The 15,446-nt window shown below is 37.3% G+C and overlaps 1 protein-coding gene across 2 annotated transcripts in view; it reads left to right on the top strand.

Annotated features, from left to right (window-relative positions):
* Window positions 1–15,446, top strand: part of Mlh1 (DNA mismatch repair ATPase Mlh1) — a 426,615-nt gene that overhangs the window by 303,423 nt on the left and 107,746 nt on the right. For both annotated transcript variants that reach the window (XM_090408883.1, XM_090408882.1), the window contains exon 10: window positions 1,743–1,896. In XM_090408883.1, the coding sequence (XP_090265009.1) occupies window positions 1,743–1,896 (154 nt within the window). The remainder of the gene's footprint in view (window positions 1–1,742; window positions 1,897–15,446) is intronic.

The raw sequence follows: 15,446 nt of genomic DNA, 5'->3' as shown, positions 1-15,446 counted from the left end.
ACTAAAGACCAACCACTTCCCTTAGACCTACCTGGTGTATACGGTCCCTTACAGCTGTAAATTGTCCTACTTTGGCCAAACAGGCAGGACAGCAAATTATCAGAATCTCGGACCACAAGGACTACATCCGATTTCACCAGTACAGCCACTCTGGGCTTGCAGACCATGCTCTGGATACCTACCACAGAAGAAGGTGGAAGAAAGCCACAGTAATACACTGCAGCAAGTTCAAATATGAAAGACTATTCATGGAATCAGCTCTTAGGAACATGCGAAACCTCAACAAATTTGGGTGCATAAGACTGCCCCAAATTTGGGAAACATATATCAGAAGAACTTCAGCCCAAAGGCCAATAATTACCAATATAGCCTGCTAGTGGGGCACCATCAGGACTTTAGGAAAATGGTAGCTTCCTTGTTTCGTTTTTCTCATTTACTGTTATGTAGCACTTACGTGCACCTGTTCTTTATTTTAAGTTCCCAAGAAGATGGCAATGTGATGTTGCCGAAATATCGGAAAGTATTTATTAAAGTTGCTTTTAATTTATATTTCTAGTGTACGCTGTCAATTCCTTAATTATTAGTTATCATATTTATATTATAGTGTGGTCTCAATACCAAAAACTTTCCACAGATATGGTTTCAGTGTTCTTTGACATGGGAAAAAACATTATGAGACAGCCTGGAGATATAGCATATTAAAAGACTGCTATACACCAGTTCTCAGAGAGCAACTTCCTGTATTTATTCAAAACTTTCTGTCCAGGCAAGCTTTTCAAGTCAGAATAGGAAGTATAGCTATCTTGGCCATATCATCAAGAACAGGGTTTCCCAAGGCTCTGTTTTGTGTGAAACTTTTTGCTATCAAAGTCAACTCAATCACCGAACAACTTTATCTCACTGTAGGCAATGCTATATATATTGCAGACTTCACAATTTACTGTCATTCTTGTAACGTGAGGGTAATAGAAAGCAACTTCAGCAAACAATTGATTGTTTCTCTCCATGGCCACTTAGTAATGGGTTCAAGTTTTCAACAGAAAAAAAGTGTCTGTGTACACTTCTGTTAAAAATGCACTTATCACCCAGATCCTGACTTAAGAATGGGAAAAATTGTTATTTTGGTAGCAACTGAAACCAAGTTCTTGGGACTCATCTTTGACAGAAAGCTTACATTCCTTGCACACATTTTCTAATTTTGAAGAATAGTAGTCTAAGTGCTTTATTTATTGTTATTGCTAAACCATATCATATCAAGTCTTCATGCAGATGCTTCACACTGAAATGGATATTATATTGAAATAACAGAATCTGTGGTTCCATAGCATAGGACAGTCTGGGCATGCTACAAAACTCATATTACCAGGGTGGTGAAACTGCCAACCTACTTATTAGAGATATGACTAAAGTTTGGTCACTGGATTATCTAATATATAACTTAACCGATGCTAATTCACTATAGATTTACAGTCTTTTGTGGGTGGAATACATATTTAAAAAAAAATAATAAAAAGGTTATGATAACAAGAAGTTATAATTCAAAGCTCTTTTTAGCAAAACTAATACAGTTGTCTTTCACCTTCCCATGGAACTAAATCATTAATTCAGCTTTACATTGCAATAAGATGTAGTTGTTTGCCAAATTTGATAAATTAGTTCTAATTAGATAATCAGGCAGATAGATTTTCTAATAATACCTTTTTATGCTTTCTTTTAAATGGATGATGCTTTGTTCTTTGCAGTTTGGATATTGAGCCACGAAATATTGATGTTAATATACATCCAACAAAGCATGAAGTACATTTTCTTCATGAAGATGCGATATTAGAAAAGATTCAGCAAGCTGTTGATTCTAGATTGCTAGGATCTAATACCTCACGTACTTTTTTAACACAGGTATTATTATATAGCATTGTTAATTAATAAGTAGGAATATGTAATTTTCATCAGCTATTAATTTAAATCAGTGATGCTAAGAACTTATATTCACCTCCTTTCAGACATGTACATGTCCGAAAGATGTGCTTTGTATTATGAGATACTAAGGCATTGTGATGTAGTCATTAGTCTCTATATACAAGTTACCCAGTCATGAAGATACGTCATGCACAAAACTACTTTGTTATGCTTAAATAAAGGATTAAACCAAGAATATAATTTCTTGGCATCTTTAATTTCTAGTATAACTAAGTGAAAAAAACTTTCAACTTTAGTTATTAGATAATAACATAGTTTTTAAATGAGAAGTGGAATAGAATTGTATCCTATTTCAAGTATGAAACACTGATCAATAAGGATCAATAATCATTGTAACTAGATTCAAATCAGCTTTTAAAATGGTCCCCTCCCCTCCCCAGTATTTTGGGATTCTTTATTACAATTATGCCACAAAAGCTTGAAGTGTTCTATGATTTTTTTAAAAAAAAATGTCTTTTAGGGAAAAAAGAAGTACTTTATAAGATGAAGATAAATATCCAAAATTCAATTCAGGTCATGAATATTTGATTTTATTTAACAATAAGTTAAAAGAAATTATTAAGAGTACTTATAAGTTATGAGATCAGGATGCCTGAAAAGAGAAAGTGTGTGAGGAAGGAGGGTTAAAGGCATGAGGACTGAGTTGAAGAGGATGAACATGGAGAGTGAGGGATTATGAAGAGGCTTGAGAACAGATTAGATGAAGAGAACAAGAATGGAAGTGAGAAAAAGTCAAGAGAACTGGAGATCAAGGAAGGATTGTCAGTGAGGTAATGTTAAGACAATGAGAGAGAGCAAAGAAATGGAAATGAGAGTAGTAGTGCAAAGAAAAAATGAGAATGCAGAGTTAGAGAAATGAAGAAAGTTGTGAGGAATGTGATGTCTAGAGAACAGTACACTTCTCACATAATATGAAATACATGACTGTGGCAATAAAGAGAGGTCAGAAAGGGATTGAAATAATACTGATGGCTGGTATAAATGACCGGTTAAATATTGTGAAGGTTGTGAATTTTTTATTTTATTTTTTTAATATGCAATTCCCACCTACAAAAGATTACTAGTAAACCTGTAGTACATTTGCACTGTGGGTGGGCAGGCTAAGGATTCTCCTCCCCCCCATTTTTTAACACTTTTATGTATATTTTTGTAATTTTTTAATTTATTTTTACATATTATTTTTACAGCTATTTTGCCTGCTTTCTTTTAGTCCTTTTTTTAATGTCATGCAATTTTCCCAGAAATAATACCCATATTTTTACATAGTCTGAAAACTCTACTCTAGAGACCAAATGTAAGGAAAGAGAGCAGATTTGATATCAGTGTCAGGAATTTTGCATCAGAAGAGTGTGGGTGATGGAAAATATTGATAGTATTAACACTTTGCTTTGGTATGATATTGTGGAGTTGTAGAGCAGTGAAAAATAAATGACATTACATTAAGACTATATAGGAAGAGAGGGCTGGAATGCAGGGTTGTTTGGAGCATTTGATGACAGAAGAGATTTCTATAAAAGAAATGTAACCTTATATCCGAACAGAGAAGGAATCAATCATTTCTTCTCTGAGCATTAAGTATGTTGGGATTGGATTGGATTGGTTTGGGTTGTTTGCAATTGACTGAAGCAGTTACAGTTATGAGGCCAGTGCACTATGTCTCCTAGTTACATTTATTCTCTTCAAGCTGATTTGCCTGTTTTGTTTACATGCCCTCCAGAAATCCTAACCACCCGTCAAATGCTTTTGACCTCTTCCTCAGAGGTGATGCTTTCAAGTTCACCATGGATGTTGTATTGTGTACTAGGCATTTCAAATCAAAATCTGGTGTAGATCTCTTCTCCAATGGAGCAATGATATGCTCACACAGCCAGTATCGTTCATGTTTTCATTATCGTTATCCAGTTTGTAGTAGGATTGTCAAATGTATTCAAATTTATTTGAAAAAGTATTTTTTTTTAGGTTAATACATAAAAATAAGGAAAGATATTAAAATGTATTGCAAGAATTTAATTTTATGGCGACATGGTTTTATACATATTCATCTCAGATTAAAGTTTCAATATGAGAAATGAATAATAAAGAAACAATGTATTGTTAAAAATAATGATACTATAAAGTTTTTTAGATATTCTTATTGAATTAATTCATTATTTAATATGTTTATAATTGTTAGCAAAACGTTTACTTTATTTTGTGCAGATAATGTGTATACAATAAACGTTGTCAGACATTTCATTTGATTTGCCAAAATCTGATTCATCAGGAGTCATATGAATGGTGTAGGAAAGAGAAAGGGAGAGATATGCTGTTATGACGGAAAGCAAAACAGTAACATATAAGGTGGAGAAATTGGAGATAAGATATATGAAGAGAGTGACACCTGTGGTAAAATAAAAGCACTCTCGAAATAAGCTTTAATGAAGGAATTTACTTGTCTTGATTGAGGGAAAAAAAATTCTTCCTTTCTAGTGTATCCTAAACATCTGGTTATTCACCATAGATTAAAATGGTGATTTATTTTGCTGTTTGCTCATAATAATGTTGCAGAAAATTTCTTCTTTAAAGAATTTATAACAGAAAGTGTGATTCTAATGAAGTAACTATGATGAATATCTAAAAGATATGATGTTTAGTTATTGTTTGTAATATATCTTAAATAATATTGTTACGTTCAAATTCTTAGTTGTTATTTGGAACAGTATGTGTCATAGATGATATTCTGATTTTTGTTGTGAAGAAGAAACAAGTTACGAGTATTTCTCTCTCTCTCTCTCTCTCTCTTTTAAAGATTTGAAAGAAAGAAACAATACTAGTTTGAAGTACCATTATATTGCATTCTCAGCAATATCTGTCTTTAGAAGCAGTTTTGTTGAAGCTCTCTCTCACACACACACACCATTTTAAATAGTTTTGTGAGGATATAAGGAAGATTTATATTATTCAAATTGAAATTTACATCTATTCAAAATGAAATATTAACATTTTGTCCAACAAACATTATGTTTGTTGGACATAATGTTAATATTTCATTTTGAATAGATGTGCTTTGAAGCAATTTTGTTGGGCTCTTGGAGTTCATATAAAACTGGATTTAAGATTTGATTATTTTGTGAGAAATCCAATTGAATAAGTGTTGCTCGTGCTAGGAAGAAAAGTATTATATGTGATTTTGATGATTTTCTATTTGATGGTGTGTGAAAGTTTATGGCTGACCTAACTTTAGGAGAACATTATGCTCTCTCTTTCCTATTGCCAAAACACCTTTATAGGCAGGTGCATGGTCCTGATGAAAGATCATTTTTTTTTCTTCTGCAAACCAGGTCTTTTCTCACAAATTTTTTGTCTAGTCTGGTTAAAAGATTGGAATAATAATCCCAGTTATTGTTTTACCCTTTTCAACATAATTAATAGCATCCCAAAACACCGATGCCATGACTTTTTTTTCCTGCTGATGGAACAGACTTTGTCTTCTTTGGCACTGAACTACTGGCTTTTGTTCACTGTTTTGACTGCTATTTGGATTTTAGTGTATAATGGTGAATCCAAATCTCATCTATAGTAATAAATCGATGCACAAAATCAGTTTTATTCTTGTTAAAATGCTCCAAGCACTGTTCAGAGATTTTCATGCAAGTGTGTTCTTGATCTACTGTGAGCAACCTCGACAGCCATCTTGCACAAAGCTTTTTCATTTGCAATTCTTCATGCAAAACATATCCTACACGTTCTTTTGAAATGCCTATAGTCTCAGCAATTTCACGCACTTTGACCCACCGGTCATCCAATACTATTGATGGGCAAAAGGATTTATACAAGATGGATGGCCTGCGTTTGAATGGATTTGGTGTGCGGAGACTGGAAAAAGTGTTGCTGAATGAAGTGAAAATGGATGTGCAGAACCAGGGAAACTAGAACTACCAAGGAGGGGGGGGGGTGGATATGTTGACATCAGTGAGACAGTTGAGTGTAAGAATGTATATAATGTATGAATCAAGATAGGGGTGGGACAAAGGGACCACTGCATTTCATGTATACTAATGCCAGGAGTATTAGGAACAAGAAGGAAGAATTTTTGGCCATGGTTGGCTCTTCCTGGCCACAGGTTATTGGCATTAGTGAAACATGGCTGATGGAAGAGGATATAGTTAGTGGGATAGAATGTGTAGATTATAGTGTGTTTAGGAGGGAATAAAATGCGGGGAGGAGTGTTATTGATGATATCTGATGAAATTCTCCTTGGCTGAAGTTCATCAACTATCATCAATAGCTGGATAGTGAAAAGAGCTCATTTGAGGCTATTTGGTGTGAGATTGTGACTAGCAGAACAAAATATACAGTTGGGTGCTGCTATAGACCAGGTGATGGAATAGATGGTGGAGATAGTATGCATAAACAAATTGATGAAATGAGTGGAAGGAGGGTAATTATTATGGGTGATTTCAACTATGGTAACACTGATTGGAAGGAGGAGAGGACACATGAGGAAGGAACTGGATTTTATTTAATTATTCAATTATTAAGGGATAACTATCTGAGACAGCATGTAATAGAAAATACTAGGGGTTTGAGAGTGCTTGACCTGGTAATAGCATCTGAGAATTTGACTGTAATGAATATGACCATGTTGCCACCTATTGGTGAGAGTGATCATAAGGTCTTGACCTGGGAGGTGGCTAAAGGTGTGGAATTTTCAATTAAGACAGGGTATATGTGGAATTACCGTGCTGGCAAGTATGACAAGCTTAGGAGATTGCTTGGTTCAGTGCCATGGCAATGGAGGCATGTAAAACTGCAAGGGCTGGATGTCGATAGAGCATGGGAAGTGGTCAAGGAGCATTTACAGGAGGTTATGGCTGATTGTATACCTAGGGTCCGAATAGCAAAACAAGTAGGGGTTAAATGGATGAATAACACCATTAAGCTTGAGCTGCAAAAAAAGAAACAACTGTGGAGGGAATTTAAAGAGAAAGGTGACCTGCAGGCACATGAATGGTATAAAGCACAGGCCAGAAGGGTAACATGTGTGGTAAGAAAAGTAAAAGCGGATTATGAAAGGAAAGTAGCTATGCAAGCTAAAGAGAATTCCAAACAGTTCTTTAAATATGCTGCAAACAAAAACAAAAAAAAAAAAAAACTGTACACGGCAAAATGATTTTAAGGAATGCCGATGGTAAGGAGGTCACTGAATCAGTCGATATAGTGGAATTACTGAGTAAGCACTTTGCAAGAGTATATCATCCAGGTGGTGATATTGCAGAAATGGAAGAACCAACAGCTTATACAGGAATTGTGGTGAATGAAGTGGAGGTGAATAGTCTATTACAGAACCTTAATGTGAATACATCTGTGGGATTGGATGGTATACCTGCATGGGTCTTACATGAAGCGGCTATAGAATTATCAGTGCCCTTGACCATGCTGTTTAATCTGAGTCTCGGGTCTGGTTTAGTCCCGAAGGCATGGAAAGAGGGGAAAATAATAGTTCCACTGCATAAAGGAGGATCCAAGACTACTGTTGAAAATTACCGACCAATCAGCATATCAGGAGTCGTTGTCAGGGTCTTGGAGAAAGTAGTCAAGGGGAAAAATGCAGGAATGGATTGATGAAAATGAGATACTGTACAGGGGACAACATGGCTTTGTGAAGGATAGATCATGCCTCAGTAACTTGCTCAAGTTTTATAACACAGCTACGGCTGAACTGGATAAGAGTAATGGGTTTATAGTGATACTGCTGGACCTGGCTAAGGCCTTTGACAGGATACTACATGGAATTCTAAATGGTAAACTGCAACATATGGGAATGGATATAGGGTTTTTGAGATGGATAGGTGGGTGGTTGATGGAGAGATATCAGAGAGTAGTTTATTCAGGAGTAGAATCCAAAAGATGGCCTGTGACTAGTGGTGTGCCACAAGGATCTGTTCTTGGACCACTGCTGTTTAATTTGTTCATTAACGATATAGGGAAGGATTTAAGAGGAACGGTTCATTTGTTCGCTGATGATGCAAAGTTGGGTAGGCCAATAGTGAATGCAGAAAATGTCAAAATCTTGCAGGATGATTTGGATAGATTGGAGTTCTGGGCTAAGGAGAATGGAAGTCAATTTAATGTGACAAAATGTAAGGTTTTGCATTTTGAGTAAAAAGATTAGCAGCAATATACCACATTGGTGGAACTGTACTCCAGGAGATTGATGAGGCCAGGGACTTGGGATTGTTGGTGGATAGTGAGATGAAGTTTAGGGGACACATTGCAGAAGTGGCTAAATCAGCTCATCAAATCACTTGGTTGCTGAAAAATACTTTGACGAGCAGAGACAAGCAAGTTATTGTTCCTATGTATCAAGCCTTGATAAGACCTCATCTCGACTACTGTGCCGAGATTTGGTCACCTAGGTTTCTTCTTGATGGGGAGGAGGTGGAGAGGATCCAGAGGTGAGTGACCAAGATGATAGCAGGTCTATGGAATGAACCTTACGAGAACAGGTTGAAGATTTGTGGGTTGCAGAAATTGGTTAATAGGCGGAAAAGGGGAGATATGATTGAGACATTCAAATTGCTGAAGGGTTTCTATAGGATTAATTCAGAGGATATTTTTGAGATCACGACTGGTGGTGGGAAAACTAGGGGACATCTATGGAAGCTCAGCAAGAGTGTGGTTGGCAAGGGTGTTAGAGCTGAGTTCTTTACTTTTAGAGTGGTAAATGAGTGGAATAAAATGCCAGAGTCTGTTGTGGGTGCTGTGACAGTAAATGAGTTCAAGGCAAGGTATGATGATACTGTGAGAATGTCGAATAGTTGTGTGGACATGATGTTTAGGGCCTCCCTCGATGAGTCTAAGGACTCCCTGGAGTCACCCATAATAATAATAATAATATCGTGCACTTGATCATTGATTTCTGGTGTTGTTATGTAAACTGTTGTTCGGCTGCTGCGCTTTGTAATATTTTTGCGCCTTACTGCGCGAAAATATTACAAACTTACAAAAATAAAAAAAAGTTTATTACAAAAATAATCTGCACGTACGCTTATTCTTTTTTCTTATATTGTTCTGCAATCTATATCATCCCTTCCTATGTATCTAATTCCCTTCCTCATACTGTATTAATCTTGTCCTTCCTGTTACCTCTTACTCTACCTTCTGTAACTCTATATTCTTATACCTAAGAGCACTAGAAATTTGTTTTCGTTAACGACTGTGCCACCAGTGGTCCTGCCGCGGTATAAGAAATAGTAGTACTTCTAGTAGGTCTTTATGTAATGCAAATCTTCTCCTAATTAAATTACAGTCATGGCTTTTTATGCGCTCCTTATCTTATCTATCATTTAACTCCCCCACTCACAGGATGAAGTTTATTTGGAAACAGTGCATTGCATATTAAAGATCAGGTGGTACTCACTGAATATAAATAACAAACATGTTTATTGTTGTTGTTGTTGTTGTCTTGTCCTTTGAAGAGTCTTAGATGTTTCCGTGCGCTCTTTGTACTGCTTTGGCTATGTCTGTGATTTTGTTTGTATAGAGCTGTTGTTCAGGATTAGGATCTATTTCTTGCAAGGCTGCTGTAATTGCTGGACAGGTAAAGATGTGAGTGGGTGTCAGTTCCGTATTGGGGCAGTTGTTGCAGTTTCTATATGTTCTCGTATCATCTGTATTGATCTTCATTCCTCTATAATGTCCTGTTCGTAGTCTTGCTATCGTAGTGGAGGTCCTTCTGTCAGCATTGATCTCGGGAATTTGATGTTGTATCACTGATTTCAATGGAATTAGTTTAGCTTTTGCTAGTGCATTGGCATCAGCAAGAGTTATCATATGAGTTTCTTGGTTGAGTTCTCTGGCCTCTTTTGCTAATTTATCAGCTGCTTCGTTGTGATCAATGCCTACATGAGCAGGAATCCATTGTAGAATGCAACTTTTACCTAAACACTTTAGATGATTTAAGAGTTTATGGATGTCTTGTGTGAGCTTGGTATTGCCATTTTTGATTGCCTCCATAGCTGATCTTGAGTCACTGTAAATTATAATTCCTTCAGATTGTTGAGATGATGATAGATTTAAGTAGGCTTCTAGTGCTTTAATTATTGCGTAGAGTTCGCTGGTAAAATTGGAAGCGATTCTCCCAGATCCAACTTTTATTGAAAGTTTTTCACCTTTCGGGAGTAGAAGGAGAACACCAGCGCCTCCATTAATCATATTGGTGTCTGATGATCCATCGGTATAACAAATAACCTGTTTGGAGGATGAAAGAAGGTTGATGGTATTTAGGCCTTTTTCTTTAAGCATTTCTTTTGGTTCTTTTTTTGTACAGAGTTTGGTAAGGTTTAGATTTATGAAGGTATTTGAAGGTAAAGGACTGGAAAATAGAGGTTCTTTGTTTATGTGGACATTTAGCTGATCAAGACCTATTTCTTTCCTGATAGTGTCATCATATTGTAAAGTCGATGATCTGTGAAGTCTGCAAATTTGGTTCCAATGTTCATAGGTTTTTAGGGAGACATGATCACTTTGGTAGCTTCTGATATTATTTATGAATTTTATGGTGGCAAATTTTCGTCTGTCCTCCAGCAGGTCAAGCCCACATTCCTGTTGGGCTCTGATGTTGTTAGTGGATGAGACTGCACCAATGATAATCTTGGATGCTTTTGCTTGTATTTTGTCTAGGTTTTTCTTTACCGATGAAGCCGAAGGTGACCAGATAGGTGCTGCATATTCCATTATTGGCCTTATTAGTGTAGTGTAAGTAGTTTTGAGGATTTTTGGCTTTGCACCCCAATTTGTTCCACAAAGCCTTTTCAGTATATTTAATTTTTTTAGAGCTCTGTTGGAAGTGTTAGAGATGTGTTGTGCAAAACGTAATTCCTGATCAAGCGTAATACCAAGGTATTTTGGATTTGTGACTTTTTCAATTAGCTTGTTATTGATCATGACTTTGGGATTGTAGGAATGTCTATTTTTCCTGTCTGTACTAAATGTACTTAGTTTTGTTTTGTCTGGGTTGATTTTAAGTTTGAGTTCGTTTGACCATTTTTCTAATCCTCTCATGGATTTGTTTAGAATTTCCTCTGATTCTTTGATTTTAGCACTAGTGTGCCAGATGGCTATATCATCTGCATAGCAAGTTACTTTTGTGTCTTCTGTAAGGTAGGGATGAATATTATTGACATATAGAAGGAATAGTAAGGGACTGAGTACTGAGCCCTGGACATGAGTACTGAACATGTTTATTAAATACTAAGAATGAATATACCATTCATTCTTAGTACAATAGATACAATAGGGAAATTGCTTCTTGAATCCTTAACTTAAGCTACACTCTGTATGACAAACTTCTACAGCAAACTCCCACAAATATGTAACATATCTTACAAAATCACTGCAATAAAATTTATAACTCCTATTTTAAGCAAACTATTTTAGAACAGAATCTCTATAGTAATTTTCTGCAATTTTGCAACATAAAGCCTTAGAATTCCTTTCAATTAACAATTAAACTTTTGGCCCAATTACTTGTTAGGAATTTGCTATGCTCTGGTATATACACTTAATAATTCCAACCATAAATTTGCATCGATTACTTTCAGGCTATATCTATCTTAGCACTATAAACTTTGTAGTCCATTTAAGGTAGTTCTCTTACATCACACACAAAATGATATGCAACAAATAACTCACATGAGTTCTTTCTCCCATTAGTGCACCTCTTCTCTGTTCATCTTGGAGTTCTTAGTTTCCTGTTCCATCTCAGGTTTTGGATTCTTTCCTTAGAGGTTCTTGGAGCACCACCATCTCATTCAGAACGGTTGGCATGGTCTAGAGTTGGCACGATTAGAAGTGGAATCCAAAAGACGGTCTGTGACTAGTGGTGTGCCTCAGGGTTCTGTTCTTCGACCACTACCGTTTATAATAAATTTAGTTTAATCCTTTATCCAAGTGTGAGCAAACAAAGTTTGCACCTGAAAGTATCTTCAGGACTAGGGTAAGGTGGTACAACACCGGGCAGCTCTTAGCGAAGGTGGACCAAGCTAACATCACTCCTATCTCAGTATCTTCCATAATGCAAAACACATCTCCTTGCGGATATGTATAATGTTATGCATTAAGGGAAGGCCACTACCTAGACTAGTTTCGACCTTTATTGAGGTCTCTTCAGTGGGAGCCAGGCCCGAGTGGAGATACCAGGTAGAAGCATTAGCAAGGTCATCTCTACCTATAGGAGTTGCCAAATGGTGTGCCACCTTTTTATTAAATTACTCTGGATTTAGAGAAAGATGTTGAAAGTTTATTTTTCACTTGGTTAGACTATAATAAATTTAATTTAATCCTTTATCCAAGTGTGATATTAACTTGATCCACCTTTGCAACGAGTTGCCCGGTGTTGTACCACCTTACTCCAGTCCTGAAGATACTTTCAGGTGCAAACTTTGTTTGCTCACACTTGGATAAAGGATTAAACTAAATTTATTATAGTCTAACCAAGTGAAAAATAAACTTTCAACACTGCTGTTTAATTTGTTCATTAATAATATATGTAAGGATTGACGAGGAACAGTTCATTCTTAGTACAATATTTGTACTAAGAGAAACGGTTCATTCTCCAGCATCTTGGAGCTCGGGCGAAGGGGTCCAATGGTCGGAGCACATGCAGATTTGTCTGATTGGCAAAGCATCAGATCCGGCTCAGCTACTCCCTCCATGGCTAATCACTTCTGGTAACCGTTATTTTTGATCTGGACGACTTGCAGTGGATCGACCTCGTTCTCCTCTTTATCTCCTTCCTGCTTCTGTGTGTCCTAGCCGAAAAAATGTAAATATCGATGGTTGAAGATCCATGCCTTATCCTTTCAGGGAACCTAGGTTAAGGATTGAGACCCCTCCCCCCCGAACATTTCCTCATGATTCTCTTGATCTTCTATTAACAGTAACTTCTCTTTCTATCTTTAAGTGCATTTTTAATCCATTTGAGAATTTATTTTTCACTTGGTTAGTCTATAATAAGTTTAGTTTAATCCTTGATCCAAGTGTGAGCAAACAAAGTTTATGCCTGAAGGTATCTTCAGGACTTTCTCTGAATCCCGAGATATTTAATAATAAGGTTGTACACCTTTTGGTGTACAACCTTATTATTAAACTCCTATAGGTGGGGATGACCTCTCATTGCTTCTGCCTTGGTGTCTCCACTACTGGGCCTGGCTCCCACTGACTAGACCTCAATAAAGGTCGAAACTGGTATGGGTAGTGGCTCTTACCTTAATGCATAGCATTACACATATCTGCAAGGAGATGTGCTTTGCATTATGGAAGATACTGAGATAGGAGTGATGATAGCTTTCTTCACCTTTGTCATGAGTTGCCTTGGTGTTGCACCACCTTAGCTCAGTTCCTGAAGATACTTTCAGGTGCAAACTTTGTTTGCTCACACTTGGATAAAAGATTAAACTAAAATTACTTTAATCCATTTGTTATGTCGTCATTTCCTTATATATTTTACCTCTATTGTTCTCCTTGTGCCTACTGAGATCTTTCTTCTAAACTGACTTTCTGGGGCCATTTCTCTCTTCGAGCTCTGGCGAAATTTATTTGTTAATGCTGCGCCAGTCAGAACTCTAGGATAGAAATTCTTATCCGAAGAAACTTTCCCAGAATTCAAGTAATACCTTACATAGATTAGGTATTCAGGTAGATTGAGTTCTCAGTATACAGTCATGCCCTTGACAATCTTAAATTCCCCGTTTTTCCTTTAAAACATAGGTTCGATATTTTCTTGAGTGGTAAAATTCAATCTCTTAGTCAGACAAACTCAGGTATACATGGGAAAACATATTTATTATATATCTAAGAATGTTACAGTTTAAACAACACATATAATGCCAGCCTGGTTGGCCGAGTGGTTAGTCTTTGACCGAGTGGTCAAAAGGCTGGAGAGCGGATACGCTCTCCAGCCAAAAGGCTGCAGGTTCGAATCCTGCCATGGGCATGGATGTTTGTGATTGTCTGTGGAAACACTAGTGGTGGTGGTGGTCATCGGTAGATGGCGTTGGCATAGTTAATGGATTGAGTGGTGGAGACAGAGTTGTACAGCAGGTGCCCTCCCTCGATGAGTCTTTGAACTCCCTGGAGGTGTCAAATAATAATAATAATTTTTTTGGTTCGAGGTCTGGAGGTAAAGGAGGAGAGTGTGTTTCAGATACTGAGTACTCTGGATGTCAGTAAAGCTGTGGGACTGGATGGTATTTCACCACAAGTTCTGAGAGAATGTGCTAGGGAATTGACAGTGCCTTTAACATGGCTTTTCAATGAAAGTCTGGCTTTGGCAAAGGTGCCCAGGGAATGGAAGGAAGGTAAGATAGTGCCATTGCATAAGGGTGGTAACAGACTGGAAGTGTCTAATTATAGGCCAGTCTGTGTGTCATCAGTAGTTGTTAAGATCTTGGAGAAAGTAGTGAGGGACCGTATACAGCATTGGGCAGATGAGGGTAATGTTATCTGTGAGAATCAACATGGATTTGTGAACGGACGCTCTTGTTTTAGCAATATAGCCTTTTATAATAAAGTTTCAAGAACATTAGATGAGGGAAAGGCATATACTGCAATTTTCTTAGACTTGGCGAAGGCATTTGACAGGGTGCCACATGATAAGCTGATATTTAAGTTGCAGCACATGGGTCTGGATGTCAGATTGGTCAACTGGATTCAGGATTGGCTGTCTGATAGGTATCAGAGAGTTGTGTATGGTGGAGCAGTTTCCAGGAGGCAGAGGGTTACAAGTGGGGTCCCACAGGGCTCAGTACTAGGACCTATATTGTTTAACCTTTATATCAATGACATAGCCAGTGGATTGCAGGGGGATATTCAGTTGTTTGCAGATGATGCGAAGCTGGGAAGGATTATTAGTAATAGTGCAGATATGGTAGCCCTGCAAGAGGATTTAAATAAGCTAGATAGATGTGCAAATGAATGGGAGTGTCAGTTTAATGCAGCAAAATGTAAGGTCTTGAGGTTTGGGAAACATCGATGGGATGCTGCATACTCTATGGGAGGAGTTATACTGGAGGAAGTAGGGGAGACAAGAGATCTGGGGTTGATGATTGATAGAAAACTGAAGTTTAGGGGACATATTGCAAAGGTGGTGAAGGTAACACAGAGGATTGCTGCTATTATGAGAAGGACACTGACCTGCAGAGATAGGAGGGTTATCATTCCATTGTATAAGTCTCTGATCAGACCACACTTGGACTATTGTTCTCAGATTTGGTCCCCAGGATTTGAAGGGGATAAATTAACTGTGGAAAGGATACAAAGACGGATGATAAAGATGGTTTCAGGGCTGTACAAGGATAGTTATGAGGATTGGCTGAGAGAATGTAGACTGCAGAGTTTGGTGGATAGAAGAAGGAGAGGTGATATGATTGAGACTTTTAAACTGTTGAGAGGTGGTTACAGGGTTGACACTGGGGAGTTCTTTCGCT

Source organism: Typopeltis vanoorti, chromosome 19 (assembly GCF_054136105.1).
Source record: "Typopeltis vanoorti isolate ZY-2024b chromosome 19, IOZ_Tvanoo_1.0, whole genome shotgun sequence".
Taxonomy (NCBI): domain Eukaryota; kingdom Metazoa; phylum Arthropoda; class Arachnida; order Uropygi; family Thelyphonidae; genus Typopeltis; species Typopeltis vanoorti.
The sequence above is the reverse complement of the archived record's forward strand: the minus strand, read 5'-3'. Positions and strand labels throughout refer to the sequence as shown.